Consider the following 20,611-nt stretch of genomic DNA (forward strand, 5'->3'; position numbering starts at 1 on the left):
TGCTTGATAATCTTGTCGTACAATGATTTAAACCAGATTGATAGTAGTGAGGCAAAACTAAACTTGAAAAGGTTCTTGAGCAAGATTAGGTAACTTTGTTGTGAAATACCTTAAAGTAATTATTAAGAGGTTGTAAGGGTATATTGAATTTATTTTGTTGTTTACGAATGTTGATAAAACATTTAGGCAACAATCAGAATAATAATTCCTATTCGAATGCACGATCAAATGACCCAAGTCAAACGGGATTTTTTCTGCGAAAACACAAAAAAAATAAATTCAACACAAAACCAGATTACCTACTTGAAAGCCTAAAATGGACTGTCATGGCTTCCCTAAATTTGTACTGTTTATGTTTTCTCTCGGAAACAGCGCCTAGCCTACCAATGCTATCAGTTCCAGTCGGTTTGCTACTGTTGGTGAAAATATAGCACAAAAATAGATATTTTTCTACTTTTCCTCTCCATCCACCGTTGCCAGCCCGATGCGTGCACCGCACACGACGCTAGACTACGAGAGTTAGGGGGGCCACGATAAACGAGCTCAAAATGGAATCAATTCGGATGACGAAGATAATTATCGGAAAATTAATTATATCCCATTAAAATTATCATTGCCACCGATCGGTGCCATTTTCTGCCAGCTGTCCGTGTCATTGGGCGCCACTGGAGGGGGGGGGGGAGAGTGGAGTGGGATGTGCTGTTTGCGTCTGCCTTTGGCCTCTGTTGAACCGCAACAGGAGGAATTTCCCCTGTGCGGTGCGTCTGATTGCTGTTTGCGGGCTGGCATTCCACTATTTTCGGAATCGACATCAAGCTGGACGCTGCCTAGAACCTGAATGAAGCCTGTTTGTTTGCGTACACTTCGACAATTGGGCAGTTTTTGTTGCGGCTGAATTTTGATAGATGTTGGAAATTTGTTCTCGGAATTGTTGCGAACTAAAGTGTTTTTTTGTATGTTGAATAACTTGAAGATTTTTTCTCAATCTTCAGCCTTTGTGATAAAGTACTTCGACTAAGGCGATGTCGAAGGATGTGGAGTTTCACTGCTCCTGCACAATGTCGGTGCGTTCCTTATCCAATTTATCAATTTTAGTGCCGTCCTAATGCTGCTACTAAGCTTCTCACTTCGGTGTCCCCCGTAGTAGGGAGAAATCTGCTGATGAGAAACCGGTGTCGATGTCGGTGTCGTCGCAATAAATTTTCAGCAGATTGTAACGTCGTTTAGTTCCTCCGAGCTCAAACACTTAGATTGAAATTATCCCAGATTGCTGTCGGGATTTTGAACCCAACACTTGGTACTTGGATTTCATCCTCACCAGCTTCAAACGAGTGCTTCGACTTTCCCACAAAAATTAGCGTAGGACGACGACGACGATGAAGATGATAAAATATAGAGGTGACAAACCCTCAACGCTCTCTGCAAAGAAGTATGCAACGTCAGTTGTGGCTGGACCAGTGTGCAGTAAGTAGCTTTGGTGCATCGCTGTGGCCATAACTTTGCATATTTTATTACTCGTTAACACGAGTGTCGTGACTGGTTTGCTCCGAACTGCGGGCGGAGGGGAACAATTTCCTTTTACATATTCCGAGAAAGCAATTCCTCACCAGAAGATGCAAATGATGGCGAACACACACACACACCCGTACGCAGTAGCTGGCAAAGGGTGCACTGGAGTAACACGTAAAGACTAGGCCTGTACTTTTCTCGTCACTTTTGGTTAGAGCTTGATGCGCTGGGAGCTGCGGCATGACCCAGAAACCACGCCCGGAACCGTACTAAACGAAAGCAATTTACTTGTTGATTTTTAACCTGGAAGATTACTCGCAGTTGACACAATCAGTCACTGTTGTTTCAATGTAATTTTTCAATTTCCTCTCCCATGTACTAATCGGTAGTTCTCTCTCAACTGTTTCATTGCAGAGCCTCGGTATATTGGCATCGATCCCGGCCGCCCTGTTGATCATCTCGCTGGTGTTTCTGCTGCTCTATCTGCTGACGCGATGCTGCGATCGGAAACCTCGGAAGCCCAAATCGCACGGGTGCCAAAAGTGTACGCTGATCTTCTTCGCCATTGTTTGCTGTGCCGCCATCGGACTTGGCCTGTACGGGAACGATGACCTGCACAACGGCGTGCTGCAGATTTTCGGTTCCGGCCGGAAAATCGAACAGTTGATACTGAACGTGAGAAACCAGGTGAGTGTGTGTATTGGTTTTCCGACAGCATAAATGCTTTATTTAGCAACAAACAAGTCCAGTGACAGCGAGAGTGCCGTCAAAAGGCTAGCGAAATAAATAATAATAATAATTAAGCGTTATTTTTCAACATTTATTTGAGTGCAAGTTACAAACGTCATAACTTGCACACAAACTTTGATCAAAGATATTTCTTTTTTTTCGTCTCGGTGTTATTTATTTTTTGCCACCACCTTTGCTAACTTTGATAACCTTGGACATAAAAAGAATTCGAAATTTGTATCAGCCTAACGTGTCATAAAAGGTGTTTAATCAGTCGTGGTGGTGATTGAATGAAAGTTATCGATTAAAAAATTGACCAAAGCAGATAGGACCTTTTGAAATGTTTCTCTAGAACTATTTGAAAAATGAAATTGTTTTTTTTTTAAGTTTCAAGCATGTTTAAAATGTGCAATTATGTTTTCGCCGTTTTTGTTCTTAAATAAGGCCGTTACAAATTTTATTTTCATTCTATGTCATCCCTCTTTTCAAAAATCTTGAAAATTGGAAGGGGGAGAAAAAAAGTTCAAACCTGTTTGTTCATAGTATTGGTTTTTCGACAGCGTATATGTTAAATTTAGTAACAAACAAGTCCAGTGAAAGCGCAAGTAAAATGATCAATAATAATAATAATGTGTTATTTTTCAAGATTCATTTGAGAGCAAATTACGAATTTCGTAACTTGTTTGCAACCATAGAAATTTGTATTAACCTGAAAATGCCTTAATTAAAAAAAATAGTTACAGTTTTAAATCATCTAAAGTATCGCCCATCGCTAGCTTCAACTTTGTCCCATCTTTCTGGAACAGTTCGTATATCGTTATGATAACAGTTTTAGTTTGTGGGACTATCCTCTAGGGTAGCAATTTAGAAAAAGGGCTCAGAAACTTCGTCTTCTCGAAAAAAAATCTATTTTACATGAGGACTTTTTTCCGAGAAGACAAAATTTCTAAAAGAATTCTGAAGTTTAATTTTTTCCCATACAAATTATATCCTCCCTTCTACCTACGAATCAAGCCATTTAAACCTCACTATGTGCCATTGATTGAAACAAGTACCTAATAATCGGACGGCACAATATCTGGGGAATATGGCAAGCAGAGCTTGACAAAGTCATTTTCAATTGACAATTATCATGTTATAGTTACGCTTTGACCCGTCGCTTTCAATTGAAAAGCTTTTGTATCATTTTCGAGCACTTCGTTAGTCACATGACACCCAGTCGAAAGCTCTTGCTGTGATTCTGACAACTAAAGGGCTTGAAATTGATGCAAACGTTTTCAATTGAAAGCGGAGATTATCACCATCACTCTCACATGACGATTCTCAATTAAAAATGACAATGAGCGCTGACGGAGACAGAAGGCTTCCATACATTAATTCACGCATATATATGGAGGAAATATAGATCGGAACATGCGTAACGTATTTATTGGATGCCATTGCCGTTCTAACTACGGCTTGCGGTATCAAAAAACTACCATCAATCGACGCGATGCGGTTATAATTTCAATTGGGACACTGAAGGAAAGGAAAGAGTCTCTCTCTCTCCGTCGATTGAAATAGTCATTAGTTTCATTTAAAACGATCCGATGAACAATAGATGGGAAAGAGAGAAAGAAGTGATTCGTTGACAGTAGCCGAAAGGAATCCAGTGAAAATGAAACTGTTCGAATCGAAATGACAGCGCGAGTATAACAGTTTCATTGTTATGTTTCGAAAATGTAGAGCTTTGATGGCAAGTAAGTTAGGGCTTCCTATTTGAGCGTAACTCTCAATACCGGAGCAAGCGGTTCTTGCGTTTGACATGAATCCTAATCGAGCAATTCCTCCAACTTAGAATCTTCGAAGTTTTTGGACTTCACTTCACGCAAATAGTCGTGTTCTGTAAACTTTTCCAACTCTCGATGCACTTAATGGAATGAAAAAAGTCACACATGCAGAATCAGACATGTTCACACAGCTAAACGTATATGACGCCACAGTAAAACCACTAAAGTGTCAAAGCGTTTTGTTTCCCACTTCTCTCAGCTAAGTTCCTTATGTTTTAAATATGTCAAAATAGACAAGCACTTACTGAGTAATCGGGAAGCTTGACGCTTGTTCAACAGGACTGAAATCACGTCCAACTGCAATGCCTATAGAGTATCCCTTACTAAATACACCGCAGAGCTACGCAAAGCCAAAAGGAAATCCAAAACTCGATTCTGTGAAGACATTTCTGACTCTGCCTGAGACAACGGAAATTGAAGTATGATTATCACTACCAAAGAAACGGCTGGATGTTTTTATGAACATTCACTTTTTTGGCTCGACAGTGACCTCCGGTCGAACGTTGAAGAGCTACAGAGCCAAAAAAGACAAAACATTACCCAGAGCTTTCAGACCTATGACTCAACTCTTTGTCAAGTTGATGGAGAAAATTACGGACAACTACATACGCACAGTTTCTGATAGAGTTACCCTTGCATAAGCATCAATATGTCTATCAATCGGGTACATCTACTGGGACCGTTTTGCATTGCCTAGTAACGAAGATTGAAAAGTCACTGAGATATAAAGAGACAGAGGTCTGCGCTTTTCTTGATATTGACGGAGCTTTCGATAACATGTCCTTGGCATCAACTTACATGGCTCTACAAAATATAGGAGTCGACAATACTACAATGAGCTGTGGTAAGACTGAATCTTTCAGTTGAAGAAGGAGGCACCGCTTGGCGCACTAAGTATACGAAAAAATCAGAAACAAACGAAACTAAATTCTGTTTATAAGAAGCACCTTTCAACTCTGGTATTCAGTACTAAGTTCGAAGAAATCACAGGAGGGTTGTGTGCAAAGCCACGACCGCAAGGTTGAAGTAGAATACTTTTACAAGAGAGTTAACCCGGCTGCTTGCGTGTCAGTCCTTTTATCCTAGTAAATAAATGTTGAAATTGGCAGTATTGAAAATTCTGTGCAAATGAAATTGAAGTACTACTCAATTTCAGTTTGTACATGTAAATACGACCTCACTGAACAGGAACATGTGAATTCAAATTAAGATAATTAACTTTTGGTTAAAGCTCAGAACGAGAAAATATTGAATCTTCAATTCATTTGTTTGGTTGTCCTAAAAAGGACAGTTAGTTGTTGAAAATAAATAAGAAATAAAAAAATCGAATATGAGCGCCGAGCGAATTGGTTTTGGATTGTAAAAAAAATAAAATTTGGATTGGAAAAAAATGGATTGGATTGAAAAATAAATAAAAATAAAAAAAAAATCCAATATGAGCTCTACTTACGGCTTTACATTAATGTACGGACTAGCGAATTGGTTCGCGCCGCTTTTCGCGTTTAGCCTGGCAGAGGCCTAATGTGCACGGCCAACACAATAGAAAGGTGTTTTACATTGAAAATTAGACACGGCTTTACTGGAGTAAGTGTTGGCAAATGCATCTACCGCTAATACCGCCGCTATAGTACGAAAGCGCGTCGTTTCATGTGGGGAATAATATCAACAACGAAAAATGACACGCGTCTAAGCACACCCGAACTGTTTCGCCGTGCCGCTTCCATTTACTTCCTTATAACATTGGCCTCATGGAAGTCAGTGATGCCACATATACAGATTTATCTGCATTTATACAGATTTTTTGCGTATTTTTTATACAGATATCAATACAGATTTATACAGATTTTTTTTTGGTTTTCATGGGGTCGTAAATCAAACTTCTTTATATAGTTAAAAAACATAAATTACCTCAAATGCGGTTGAGCGTGTCGGTTTTATTAAATTCACATGCTACGCATAAAACGGGTGCATAAATGAGTCACGGGAAAAATGTTAAACAAGCTATTTTGCATTCATTTGATATTTGGCACTACTATATGATATTTACTACTATATGATATTGGCAAGTGCAAGGAATGATTCGCATACTTTGTGCCACCTGAACTGCCGCCTGCGACTTATCGATAATTATCGTCAGCGCTGAAATTTTACGATATTATCGATATGAAGCAATTATTGATATAACCAATAAATATCGATAACTTTCCCATCACTAATTCGCATTTGATTTTTGTATCCAGCGAATAAACTCCGATGGTGCTCTCACACACGCAACGATTTAACCCCTAACCGTATTGCGCTTGTAACATCAAGTGATTTCGTTTGCTCGCTGTTGCGTGTTGCAACATGTTGCAACTTGGCAGCTGAGAGACGACGAAATTATGTTCATGCTGATTGATTGAATCGACTTCAGATTAGCTCTGCATAGTCGAACTAACTACTTTTGTGAATGCGTTCTGAAAGGGCAGTTTGTTATTCAAAATCGGTTTTGCCGATCACAGCCTTTGCGCTGTCCCAACAGTGGGGAGTTAACTCAATAAAGTAAAAATTAGACAACTACAACAGAATTTGATTGCATCCCGCACAGAATGTTTGCTTGTGTTGATGCCAGAAAATTGTAACCCTTCAATTACTTGTTTATTTGCCTTGAAAATGCATTTTGCGGTTCAAAATCGGTTGCTGATCGCAACCTTTGAGCTGCCCTAACATTGGGGGAATTAAGATACACGGACAACATGCACTGTGGAAGCTATTTCACATTCAGTAAATTAGACGGGCGCGACAGATTTAAATTGCTAGGATCCAACACAGAACGCTTGCTTGCGTTGTCAAAAATTATTAACTTTTAATATCTTGTTTGATTTGCCTTGAAAAAGACATTTTGATGTTCAAAATTTGTTTTCCTAATCGCATTCTTCATGCTGCCCCAACACGGGGGTAATAATGGCAGTCTGGCGACACACGATGAGAAGAACCGCGCTGCTCCTGAGACGTGGTGTGGTGACCAACCACAGGGCTAGTGCTGCTGCTAATGAAGGACGACTGCTGTTGTCGCTGTCTAGAACTATTATGAGCGGCTTCGTTGTTGTTGTTGTTTAAGTTTATCTGTATTTTTATGCTTTTGTAGGGTATAATACATGTTTTTTTTACAAGTATAAGTGATTCACATTACTGTTTTCATCTTTGATGTGCGAGTTTTGATTTTTGTTTTACTAAGCTTTCTAATTGTAGAGATTTTGAATTTTGGATTGTCCACTTTGGTGGCGCTTGTTTGAAAGAAAAGAAAGGAAACTACTTGAAACTACTATTTACAGCTTAAAATTACTATTTACAGCTTAGAACTAACTTAACCTACTATGTACAAACCGCTTATTAAAGCGGTCACAGTTGGTAAGTCGAAATACAATAAAAGCAATTTTATGCATTATTGAGTTTCTCACAACAAACCAGGTGATGAGTTTATCAAACTTGTTAAAAAGTGTCAAGTTGTGATCTGTGATGCTTTGTCTAAGTGAGAAAAGTGAAGGTTTTGTGAAAAACACAGTGTTCTTTGCGTGAAAATAGTATTTTTTTCCTCGAATTGCAATTGAAAATTGTAAGGCCAGCTAAGTTGCGTGAGTGTGAGTGCCTACTTTGTGCGTCGCGCTAACTAGCGGTTCGTTATTAACATGCGAAAATGAATGCATGGCGGTGTGAGCGAAGAGAACAATTATATCTGGCGAGAGAGCGAAGAGATTAGTGTTGCGCTGTGTTTGTCGGCGTTTGTTTCGCTGGCACAGGCATAACCAAAATAAAACAGATGAGTATAAGTTTTTGTATCAAACATTTTAAGAATGCATAGGCTCTGTGTGTAGTAGTTTTTAGCGGGTTTAGGACTTTGCCAGAAATGTAAATGTGTCATCTGTTGGGTGCACAAAGTGTGGTAGCTTTTCGGTTGCCGGTGGAGTTTTTTTTATATTTACAAACCAGATTGTACGGTGCACTCTCACAGGTCAAAATTGGCAGTTTTAAAATATAGTTTCAAAATTTATCATTCGAGCATGACAATGCGGCATGCAATTGATGCATCGTCTACAATTGTGAGTCCTGGCAGGGCGGTGACATTTTATTCAGTTCTATGTTCTTGTTTTATGATTTTCCTAGCTTTTGGACAAATGTTGATATACATAAGTAACTTTTATTTAATTATGTTGAAATCGTTTTGGGCGTGAAAATAGTTCACGACAACTGAACTTTGATTGCAAATATTTTGGCATTTTAATAATAAACTTGGAACTCTGTTTTGTTTAATATGCTTATTTGCATTTTTTTAAGTTTTTGGGCTATGAATGCATGTAACTTTGTCAGTTTTTATATTCAGTAGGTGTCTTTTGTGCGAAACGTCGTGTCGCGTATGCGCAGGTAGGAGAAAATGGAGTGGTCGTCCATAATGCCCCGGTGAAACGCATCATCGGCCCGGGTGAGTTTTGTTTATCTAGGGGTTTCCGGAGTGCAGTGGGCACGCTATTGTTCACTTCGGGGAAGTCAGCTCAGTTTCGCGCACGTTATTTTGACAGCGCTCAGTGTAACTATCTTAATACAGCGGTTTCGGAGCTCAATGACCATTACATCGTTTAATGCTCTGGTGTGCCTTGTGGGTTTTTTTACTCGCTCTAACGGTTCTTTGAGCTGGTACCAGTAGTTTGCGTTCGGCGTGCGGTGCGTTTTACGAAATTCATTCGTTTCGAGGTAAATTTTAATAGTTCACGGGATGAAACGCGAAGTTTGGTGTGATACAGACTGTTAACGATTGGTTGCCGATGATACCTAGAAACTTCGATTCTCCTATATGCCGATACAGCGATCGTGATGCGGTTCTATTTATATCGTCTTCTGATGGCCGGTTGCGCAGAGACCGAGAAATATCCATATCGGGCGCGAATTTGTGTAGAAAAGATCGCACCATCAACCTCGATGGATCCAGATCAATTCCTTTCCACTAACACTAATTCCTTCCTTTGATACTTGTGGATGATGCAGAGGATTCCTCGGTCTCTAGTAGCAACAAGTATTAAACTAACACTCCCGATATCCCTTCCTCTATTGATCTGCATTGGGCGTGGCCAGCTACGTTATTGACCAGTGAAAAGAAAAATCACCAGGAATTGTACACTGAAAATGGCTTGCTACTCCTAGGCACCATTTTGACGGTTCTTTGTGCAATTTCAGCTGATTCTGGTCAATCGCGGGCAACACACGGGCGATCAAATATGCTATGCTATGCTATGCTATGCTATGTACAAACCGCTTATTAAAGCGTATTCTGAATGCTGACATTTATGTACAAATTTGGTTTTGGTTTCTGTTATTCTGGCATCTACTTTTGGAGTAACTGCTTCTTGGTGGAGATCTGTGATCCTGGTGTCATAGGGACAATCGAGGATCATCCGTAAGATTCGGTTTTGCGCAATCTGTATTTTGTTCCTGTGAGTTTGTGCACATGACTCCCACACCGGAGCCGCGTAAAAGACTGCGGGGGCAATTATTTGTTTGTAGACTGCCAGTTTGTTTGTTCTTGAGAGGCGAGATCTGCGACAAATAAGCGGGTATAGTGACCGAACCAAAGCTGAGCACTTAACCAGTGTCCTCTCCACATGCGATCGGAAAAGAAGCTTCTCGTCGAATAGCAGCCCAAGATAGGTAACTGCGGAAGACCACTCAACCCCGGTACCGTTCATGACCACAACGCATGATGGAGGGGGCTTCAGTTTAGGGGATTGTCGATGAAGGAACATTATTGTTTGGGTTTTGGAAGCGTTGATCTTAATTTTCCAGGTGTTAGCATACTCGACAAAGGCGTCTAAGCATCGCTGAAGTTTGTTGGTGATCTCACGAGGCATTCTTCCCTTGACGGCAATTGCAGTGTCATCTGCGAACAGAAAGAGCACGCAGCCATCTCCCAGGGAAGGAATGTCGGAGGTGTAAATGTTGTATAGCAAAGGGCCCAGCAGACTGCCCTGCGGGACCCCTGCTGGGATGGAAAAAGTATTTGATAAACAACCATTCAGCGATACCCTGAACGACCTCTGCCGAAGGTAGCTACAGATGATTTTCGTCAAATATGATGGAAAGTTGAAGGCACAGAGCTTGTATACCAGACCGTCATGCCAGACATTGTCAAACGCCTTTTCGACGTCCAACAATGCCATGGCTGTGGACTTGGATACAGCCCTGTCCCTTCTGATGTTGTTCATCACCCGCACCAGCTGGTGCGTGGTGGAGTGACCCTTCCTAAACCCAAACTGTTCCGGGAGTAAGATGTTGTTATCCTCAGCCACCTTCATCATGCGGTTGAGGATCAGTTTTTCAAACAGTTTGCCCAGCGATGAGAGTAGGCTGATCGGACGGTAGCTTGATGCTAACGTCGGATCTTTCCCGGGTTTGCGGATCGGTATGATCTTGGCTATCTTCCAAATGCTTGGATAGTAGTGCAATTCCAAGCATCTGTTGAAGATAGAGCTCAACAACAGGTGAACCCTGTTGCTGAGCTTTTTTAAGACCGTATTGAAGACCCCGTCAAACCCAGGAGCCTTCATGTTCTTAGTACTCATCAGCGCTGAGCAAACCTGTTCTGCTGTGATTTTATGTTCTTGAGGAACGGTACAGGGGGAGTTTTCGAGGTCGCGGACGCACTGCTCGACCTGGTCTTCCATTGGACTAGCCATGGTCGAGCCAAGCAAATGCGATGAGGCAATGTGATCGCCTACCGCATTTGCTCTCTCGACCGGTGCAACAAGAAGCCTCTCTCCGACCCTGAGGGGAGGAACCGGTTTGGGGTGCGATTTCAGCACTTTGGCTACTTTCCAGAATGGCCTGGAGCGGTCGTCCAAACTTTGGACTAAGCGTCCGAAATTTTCATTCCGGAGTGAGACCATCCTGGAAGCAATTTGCCTATTCAGATCGGTCACCTCGAGCCTAATGTCCAGATCCTTGGTCCTCTGGAACTGGCGTCTACGCACATTCCGCAGTCTAATTAGCAGCCGGGTATGGGAATCAATAGCAAGGAACTTACCCCTCACAGGAGCACGTCGCACACACGCCTCGTCGGCCACGTTTATGGCTCGTTGGAGACCCTCCAACGCCTGTTCGATGTTTTCCACGCTGTCGAGCGGCGGCGCCTCATCGATGTTGTTGTCCACCATTCGAGCAAAGCGCCCCCAGTCGACATGATGGTAATCTCTCCGCAGACAGCTGGCAGGAGCAACACCGATCCCCACCTCAGCAACGACAGGTTGGTGGTCTGAGCTCAGATCGTTGTGGGCCACTGGTTTGGAGAGCTCGATGTTGGCCAGGAAGCAGTCCAGGGTTGAAGGGTTCCCCGCTGGGGAGATGAAAGTCGGCTCATCCGGAAACTGCACCGTATAAAACCCATGTTGCGAGTGTTCGAAGAGTTGACGACCGTTCTGATTCTGCCGATAATTTCGCCAAGCCTCGTGCCGAGCATTTAGGTCTCCCACAACGACGAAGCGGGAGTTGGTCCTGGTGATGGTTGCCAGGTCGTTCTTGAACTGCATTGCTGTACCGTTGCTGATACTACACTGGCGAGGACAGTAGACGACGATGAACCGGATGAACCCGGTAGCTGATTTGACCTCCACACTAAGGGCTTCGATGATGGCGGTATGGATGTGCGGCAAGATGTTGTATTTCATCCCTTTTCTAACGATGATCGCTATACCACCCCCCTTGGAGTTGGTGCGATCGAGACGGATCATGTTGTGATCCGGCAGCCAAAAACTGTCGCCGGACTTCAGGTGGGTCTCTGTGAGTAGACCCACGTCGATGTTGTACTTGCGGAGAAAGTCAGCAAGCTCAATGTTTTTTGCTCTAACAGAGCAAGCGTTCCAGGTGACGATGGAGATGGGTTTAGGATCCATATTGGATAATAAATTTACCGAGCACATGAATTTGCTCGGGCTTGTTGCGACACGCACGAAGGGCATTGGTCATGCTGCTAAAAATTTCTAGCAGCTCATCCGCAGAGTACTTCTCGGACTCAGCGCTCGGTGGTGTTGTTGTGGGTGGACGCCAGTAGCCAGGGGGGGGAGGCGACCGTTGACCGGCTGAGCCGCCGGATGGTAAGTGTGGAAGGTCAAGTCGCGTACGCGTACTTGGTTGCCCTGCTTGCTGGGATGAACGCAGAGGAGGAAAATCTTCCGCCCTGAAGACCGGTGGTTTGTCTTTCTTCCTGCTCGGCTGGTTGGTTGACGACGCCTGCTTGCGGATATGTTTAAAGCTCTCCCTTTTCGGGCACTGTCGATCAGAGCTCTGGTGATCACCGCCACAGTTAGCACACTTAAACTGTACCGCACCAGCATCGTCCACAGGGCAATCCGACGTAGAGTGGTCCTTGGCGCAGATGTTGCAACGCGGTTTGATGTTGCAGTTCCGGGTACCGTGACCGAAATTGAGGCACCTCTGACACTGCGTAACGTCTCGACGGCCTCCTCGATAGGGCTCCCAACGGATGATAATGGAGAACAAAGAGCGGATGGCTCGCAAAGCGCTCAGTGTAACTGTCCCTTTTGGGAAATGAACCAGAAAGAGGCAGTCCGGGTATTTCCTTTCATTTTCATTCCTGCGTTTGATCGGATAGACAGCAATTGGGGCCAATTCGTACCGATCCTTGATTTCGGCACCGATCAGCTTGGGGTCGAAACCTGGCAAGCCTCTGATGACCACCTTGAATGGCTTTTCCCCAGGAATGTCGTGGGTGAAGAACTCAGATTTAGAATTTTTCAAAAACTTCGTGGCCTTCTCAAAATCCACCTTCGTGTGGAGCATAATCTTCGTACCGATGCCGCATAACTTAAAATCAGCTGCTACGCCCAGCGATGCAAAGTCGCTAATGAGCTTGTTGAGAGGAACGTTTTTCACTACCAGCGGGGGAAGCTTCACTTTCCCCCTTTTTCGGGCTGGCAGAATCCGGAACATCAGTCGGCCCGCCAAAATCTCCAACGTCACTAACGTTTGTCACCGTGTCGCAGTCAGCCACACTTTTCGAAGTGCAACTGCTTCCGCCTGGTTTCTTCTTTTTACTGCCTACTTCAGCAGCAGAGTTTTGTTCCGCAGGGCTCGAGCCTGCTCTTCTCTTTTTCTTTGACATCACACAGCGATGCAAGCGACGAACTGTCGCACAAAACGGAATAAAATTTTTAACTTACCCGGCTTTTCAGAAATAGAACTGTACTTCTCGACAGTCTGAGAGCGAATGATCTAATGATGATGGTTTTTGTATGAGCGGCTTCGGCTGAAACAGGCTCTTATATAGGCCAAATAGCATGTTTTCAATTGCAAGGTATATGATTCTGTCGACCGTGCTAGGGAAGAAATCATATAACGACCAATCAGAGGTCGAATTTTTCGTTTTGACAAGGCTTGACTATTTTCAATAGTACAATAGTGTGAATAATAAAATTACAATTATCTTCTTTTGGGAAGAATCTTAGAAGATTTTCCAATCTGTTGCTGCAAGAACGAAGGAAATCCATCGAATACTAACCGATTTATTAGCATTTGAAATTGGACATATTTCTCACTTTTTTCGGTTTTAGATTTTCATTTCACATCCCTATGTAGCCGAACTTCCTGAGAGAAGTATTCTACTTCAAAATACACCAATGCTTGAAGGTGACCTAACGGGTTATCTAAGCATCCTGAAGGAGTTCAACTTCTTACCTTACCATACAGTCCCAAGCCGTGGTGTGGCCTTTGCCTGTTTGGTCGGGTGATCTCCAGGTGGATTTGTGGATACCTTCGCTGGGGAAGAAGGTACTCCGGACTATCATACCACAGAAGGCCGCAAAGTTTACGCACCGATTGCCGTTATCATTAGACACGGCATGCAGGCTATCTGGTACGATTACCGATCTGTACATTGCCTCCCGTCCTACCTTAGCGTTCTTGTCCCCAATGACGACTTTCACGTCCCGTCGCGGGCAGCTATCGTAGACCTGCTCCAGCTGTGCGTAGAACGCTTCCTTCTCGTCGTGGTCAGTGCACGTTGATGATGCTGTAGTTGGAGATCGGCCCTTTATCCTCCAGTTGCACATCCTTGCGTTGATCGGCTGCCACCCCATCACGCGTTGGCGCATCTTGCCCAGTACTATGTAGCCGGTTCCCAGCTCGCTGGTGGTACCACAACTCTGGTAAAAAGCAGCCGCCCGGTGCCCGCTTTTCCATACCTTCTGTCCTGTCCAACAAAGTTCCTGCAGCGCTACGACTTTGAAGTTGCGTGGATGTAGCTCGTCATAAATTATCCTGTCGCATCTTGGAAAGTAGAGCGATTTGCAGTTCCATGTCCCAAGTTTCCAATCGTAGTCCTTATTTCGTTGCCTACACCAACCAGTTGTATCCAAGTTTCAACCGGCAGTCTAGTGTAATCATATGACTCGTGGAGGTTTGAGATAGGAACTTGTAAGGGCCGAAGCTATGTTTGACGCTCCTTCCAGGTTGTCAACTCACCATTTGAAGTCCAATAAGGAGTTCAAGTAACAACAGTCTCGAACTGGATCGAAGCGACGCTAAACATGGACGTTCCATATAAGGTAAATCATACAGATCGCTCAATACATCTGTTCTACGATATGTCTAAAGTGCAACTATAAACATGCCAAAATTAGAATCTTTTCAAACAGTCACGTCAGGACAGACTAGCATGAAAGTCTGCCAAATGTGTTTTCAGCCTAGTCTGGGCTCAACAAAGTTATGTTACTTTGGGTCACTGCGGAATCGAAGGAAATGAACATGCAGACAGCCTAGGATCTGCAAGAGACAAGGATCTGCTCAGCAATTCATTGGATCTGAACCGGTTCTGGGTACCTCCACATCCGTTATTAAAAGCGAACTAAGTTGTAAACACATGGGAAAATTTAGAAATAGCATCTCATTAGTAACCTGCGTAGGGTTGCAAACAAGCTAAACAATTTATCTACTCTAACCCTGTGGTTACTAAAAACCTACCTAGTTTATCTCGTAGTGGACTACGCATCATCACGGGACTACTCACTGGGCACTGTCCTGCTCTTTATCATTTAAATCAAATCGGCAAAGTTCCAACCGACGATTTCCGCTTTTGCAACGCTGAACCGGAGAGCTCAGCGCATCTGCTCCGCTTTTGCGGGACTCTTGCTTCATCGAGGCTCTACTTCTTTGGGAGTTACCTCTCAACTCAACAATACCAGGGATGCAGTACCGATCCCAAAATGGTCACAGTCTTCATCAACTGTTGTACTACACATTGGGGCACAAGCAACTCCATTTGAATAAATCTTCAGCAGAAGTAAATGTACGATGATACGAAGACATAGGCGCATTAAATCCAAACGCTGTACGATGAAACCATGGTTTGGAGAAGAGTCGAAGTTTTTAGAGCACGCGATGGGACACGAAAATCAACTAATGATAGCAGTCTGTAACAGTCTACTTCGTTTTTCGGGAGCTTAGCGACAAATGTTGCTTGCTGAATCTTTCGTCGTCGAGCTAGGGTGTAAAGATTGATAAGCTTGCACTAATCATCGTATGAAGCCAAATTCTGTGGGTCACGCCATGGCAGATTTCTTAAGGCAATTCGGACGAATCGCTTTTGAAATCATTCAATTCGTAAACTCCAGGTCAGTCGATGTGGAAACCAAACTAGTGAAGCATTCTCTAAGATAGGTCGCACTAAAGAGCAATACAGAGCATTCAAGCAATTCCGTATTGAAATATATAGAAATCTTGCAACTAAGCTCTCAAAGGCGCCAAGCATGGTAATTTTGCGCAATAGTATAGATGGTCAATTCTGTCAAATGCGGCTTTCAAATCCGTATGATCCACGTCCACTTGGCATTTTGTTTCCAGTTGTGTATAATAGGTATGCGTAAACTCCAACAAATTCGTGGTAACCGAGCGTCCAGGCATAAAGCCATGCTGGTCAGTAGAAATATAACACTTCATTCCAGCTAGAAGACTTCGATTGACAATAACTTCAAATTGTTTCGATGCAGCCGAGGGATCTATAATTCCACGGTAGTTACAGATATTACATTAGTCTTCACTTTTTAGCACTGTAACCAGGAATGATTGTTTCCATATTTTCGGGAATTCACGCTGTTCGAATGAGCAATAAAAAATTAAGCAGAGTGAGGAAACTAATGCGGCAATACATCGACGGAACACAACGGCTGGAATCCCCCATCAGGTCCAGGAGAAAAAGATTTTTTTGTAATAATTTAAGGTTAGAAACGATAAACGAATATTAGTTGATTGTTTTGAGGAAATCAATGTTTTTCAACAATAATAATAGTTTTTAGATTAAAAATTCAGCTTTTTCCAGTTTTTATTCAGTAAAAGGATTAGATTGAAAATCGGAAAGGTAGTGTGTAAAACCACTATGGTAAGGTTGACATAGAACTACTTATAAAATTTTAACTGTTTGATAGCAAGCTGCAATATTAGCACGAAACCAGTAGATCAAAATGTTTAACCTTCAATGATTCATTTAGTTGTCCTGAGAAGGACAGTTTTTTGTTACATCTTAAGTCGGATGCGTTGATCGCAAATTCCTCCATGTCTTTCGTCATACTGTTCACTAGTAGATGATGTCCCACTGTTGCTATTACAATAGGTTACGGGCAAGCACGGAATGTTTTCCGCAATACTGAAAATTTCATTAAGATTTTTCTGTAAGATGGACGGAAGCCGATTCAATCTACAGAAGCTGAACAATTCAAACTATGCAAGCTGGCGTTTCAAGGTGGAACTCCTCATGGTGCGGGAGGATTTGTGGCATTACGTGGAACCAGGCGTGAAACCGACCCCTGAGGCTGAAGCTACAGTTTGGATCGCTGGAGATGCAAAGCCCAGGGCGCCTATCGGGCTGCTAATCGAAGACAATCAACATGCGCTGATTCGTCCGTCGAAGACCGCGAAAGAAGCCTGGAAAGCACTTCAAGACCACCATCAAAAAGTGAGCCTCACGTCAAAGGTTTCGTTATTGAAGCGAATCTGCAACAAACAATACTTGGAAGGAGAAGACATGGCGGAGCACATTTTTGCCATGGAGGAATTGTTCATCAGCCTTGCAAATTCCGGACAAAAGCTGGAAGAAAATCTCATGGTCGCGATGATCCTGAGGAGTCTTCCAAGTTCATTTGATACCTTCACCACCGCCCTTGAGACCCAGTCGGATGAGGACCTGACCCTGGAGCTTGTCAAGCGAAAACTCTTGGACGAAGCTTTGAAACGGCTGGGTCCCGGGACGGATTCGGCTATGAAAATCGGACAAGGTAAAAAGAAACCACTGGCCTGCCATTACTGCAAGAAAGTAGGCCACCTACAGAGGGATTGTCGGCAATTTTCCCGAGACAACGAGGCGAAACAGAAGCCCGGAAAACCAGGAAAACCTTTATCATCGCTGTCAAAGAGAGAGGTAAATTCCAATTCGCTTTCTTTCGCATTTTTGGCCAAGCGAATCGACGATCGAGGCGCGGACAAACCGTGGATCATGGACTCAGGAGCGAGTAGCCACACCGTTGCGAGTCGAGAATTTTTCACGAATCTCCGCAAAAGCGAGATAAAACACGTCACACTTGCCGATGGAAAGCGAGCTGTCGTCGAAGGTGAAGGCCCCGGTGTGATCCAGTGCTACAACGACCAGGGTAGGCAAACCGAAATGTCTGTGAGCAAAGCGCTCTACACACCAACGCTGGCGATGAACCTTTTGTCCGTTCCATCGCTGGTGCAGAAAAATGCAACTGTTATTTTCGACATCAACGGTTGCCGAGTGAAGCGTGGCAACCAAACGGCAGCCATAGCGATGCTCAAACAAGGCCCAAGAGAGACGGTTTAGTCACCGGATTGGAGATCCACGAGTGCGGAGCAAAGGCAATCTGCGAGTGTTGCTGTGAGGGTAAAAGTACCCGTACACCCTTTCCCAAGGAATCGAAATCGAGTACCAAGGCGCTATTGGACCTGGTGCATACGGACGTGTGCGGTCCAGTGGAGGTACCATCCGTGACCGGATTCAGGTACTTCATGACGATAATCGACGACTACTCAAGATACTGCACGTTGTTCCTGCTGAAGGAGAAGTCGAAAGTAGCGGACAAATTTCAAGAATATGTTGAGGCGGCCAAAACTCAGTTCGGTCGTAAACCTAAAGTTGTACGCTCCGATCAAGGAGGAGAGTACAGCAGCGAAAGGCTACGATCGTTCTACCGTCGAGAGGGCATCAGGGTGCAATACACGGTGGCCTACAGTCCGCAGCAAAACGGAGTAGCAGAGCGACGAAACCGGTATTTGGTCGAGATGAGCCGATGTCCACTATTCGATTCAGGACTGGACCAGTGTTATTGGGCGGAAGCATTGAACACGGCTGTATATCTACAAAATATATCACCATCGAGATCCGTTTCAGTCACGCCATATGAATTGTGGAATGGTCGCAAACCTGATGTTGGCCATCTCCAAGTATTTGGCGCTAGCGCCTGGATACACATCCCGAAGCAGCAGCGGAAGAAGCTCAGTCCTACATCCCAGAAGCTAACGTTCGTGGGATATTCTCAGGACCACAAGGTGTACCGTTTCCTGGACAAAACCACCCGGAAAATCTACATTAGCCGAGACGCCACGTTTGTCGAGAGTAAACAATATGAGCCTATCAAAGGCGTTCAGGAGGAGAACATGGTTGAATTCCACTCTAGCCTGAAGCCAACAATAGAAAAGGCACCTGATGATGATAACGACGATGAAGAAGAGGAAAGTGATGAAAGCAGCGATGAAGGTGACAATACCATTGTCGGAGGTGATTCGGATGGCAACAATGGCGATAATGCCGAGCAATCAAACCAAGAAGACGATGATCAAACCATTGTGAACATGGAACCACCAAATGGTCCACGACGTTCGGGGAGATCTACCAAGGGAATCCAGCCACAACGTTACGGAGAGGTCACTGGTGTCACCAGCAACAGCACCAACGAGCCAAGAAACTATTCCGAGGCAATCCAGTCTTCAGAAGCAGCAGCTTGGCAAAACGCGATGAAAAAAGAGCTGCAGTCGCTACGGGAAAACCAAACGTGGGAGCTTCTGTCTCTACCACCTGGAAGGAAAACCGTAGGATGCAAATGGACCTTCAAGAAAAAGCAGGACGAAAACGGTCGTAACAAATCGTACCGAAGCTTGGTGGGTAGTTTGCTGTACGTCGGGGTCAACACCCGGCCAGATATCTGCCTGAGCACATCACTGCTGGGGAGAAAGGTATCCAATCCTACTAATCGGGACTGGACAGAGGCAAAACGAGTGCTGAGGTACCTCAAGGCAACCAAAGAGTTTTCACTGCATCTTGGCTCCAGAGATGAAGTTTTGGAGTGCTTTGTGGATGCAGACTGGGCTGGAGATGAAGGAGACCGAAAATCCAACTCCGGTTACCTAATTAAGTTTGGTGGCGGCCTGGTAAGCTGGGGCACCCACAAGCAAACCTGCGTTGCTCTCTCTTCAACAGAAGCCGAGTTTGTGGCGCTGGCACAAGGATGCCAGGAGCTGCTATGGATGCAAAAACTTCTAAAGGACATCAACGAGGAACCAGTCTATCCAACCATCATTTACGAGGACAATCAATCGTGTATCAAAATGATGGAATCTGACCGTCTGCAAAGAAGGTCCAAGCACATCGATACAAAACATGCGTTCACCAAAGATCTTCGCCAGAAACGGATCATCTACCTGCAATATTTACCAACCACCGAGATGGAAGCCGATCTGATGACCAAACCTTTAGAGCGGTTGAAGCTGGAGAAACATCGATATGCAATCGGTGTCCGGAGAGATCTAGAAGGCAATCGTTGACTTAGTTGAGGAGGAGTGTTGTATGCAAATCTCAATTGCATAACAACGAAGTAACCAAATAACATATCGAATTCAATCACAGCAAACATTTGATATGAGAAAGATTAAATTATTCATTCGTTAGTAAGTAACCGTTTAAACCAGTTGACTTTTAATTCAGTCCCACTGTTGCTATTACAATAGTTTTAACGTTGTGTTCACGAGAAAACTCATTTAAGTCTCTGGAAAAAAACGGTAATGGCTAGGGATACCAAAATTCACAGGAATGGTTGAATAGCTATGATCTTTCCTGTTTTTGGTCTGAGCTTTTGAAGTGAACTTGTGTTAACCAGTGGATTCATACTTGCCAACTTTTAATTTGATTTATTTCATCAAAATTATACAAAAAGTTCAACGGAGCTTTAAAATTTATCTATGATAAGATACTACTTTGGATCGTTTATTGACATTTCTATTCCCATCAATTTAGGTTATCTTCGTCTTTTTGATGGAATCGCCGATTTGGGTTACCGTGATTTCATTTCTCAATTTCTATTCAATATTTTCACCATTTTCTTTTGCTGAAATATTCGAATTTTCATGTGTACTATTGACCAACCCATGTTCATCAGAAAAGTGAAGTAAAGTGTCTTGGCATGTCGCCCTGATCTCCGCTTCTCATGGCAAAGCTATGTGAA

At 43.6% G+C, this 20,611-nt stretch overlaps 1 protein-coding gene across 2 annotated transcripts in view; it reads left to right on the forward strand.

The window, feature by feature from the left end:
• The window catches only part of LOC129732401 (protein tweety-2-like), a 236,879-nt gene that overhangs the window by 149,233 nt on the left and 67,035 nt on the right, over window positions 1-20,611 (forward strand). For both annotated transcript variants that reach the window (XM_055693252.1, XM_055693253.1), the window contains exon 2: window positions 1,924-2,196. In XM_055693252.1, the coding sequence (XP_055549227.1) occupies window positions 1,924-2,196 (273 nt within the window). The remainder of the gene's footprint in view (window positions 1-1,923; window positions 2,197-20,611) is intronic.

Source organism: Wyeomyia smithii, chromosome 3 (genome assembly GCF_029784165.1).
Source record: "Wyeomyia smithii strain HCP4-BCI-WySm-NY-G18 chromosome 3, ASM2978416v1, whole genome shotgun sequence".
NCBI classification, from domain to species: domain Eukaryota; kingdom Metazoa; phylum Arthropoda; class Insecta; order Diptera; family Culicidae; genus Wyeomyia; species Wyeomyia smithii.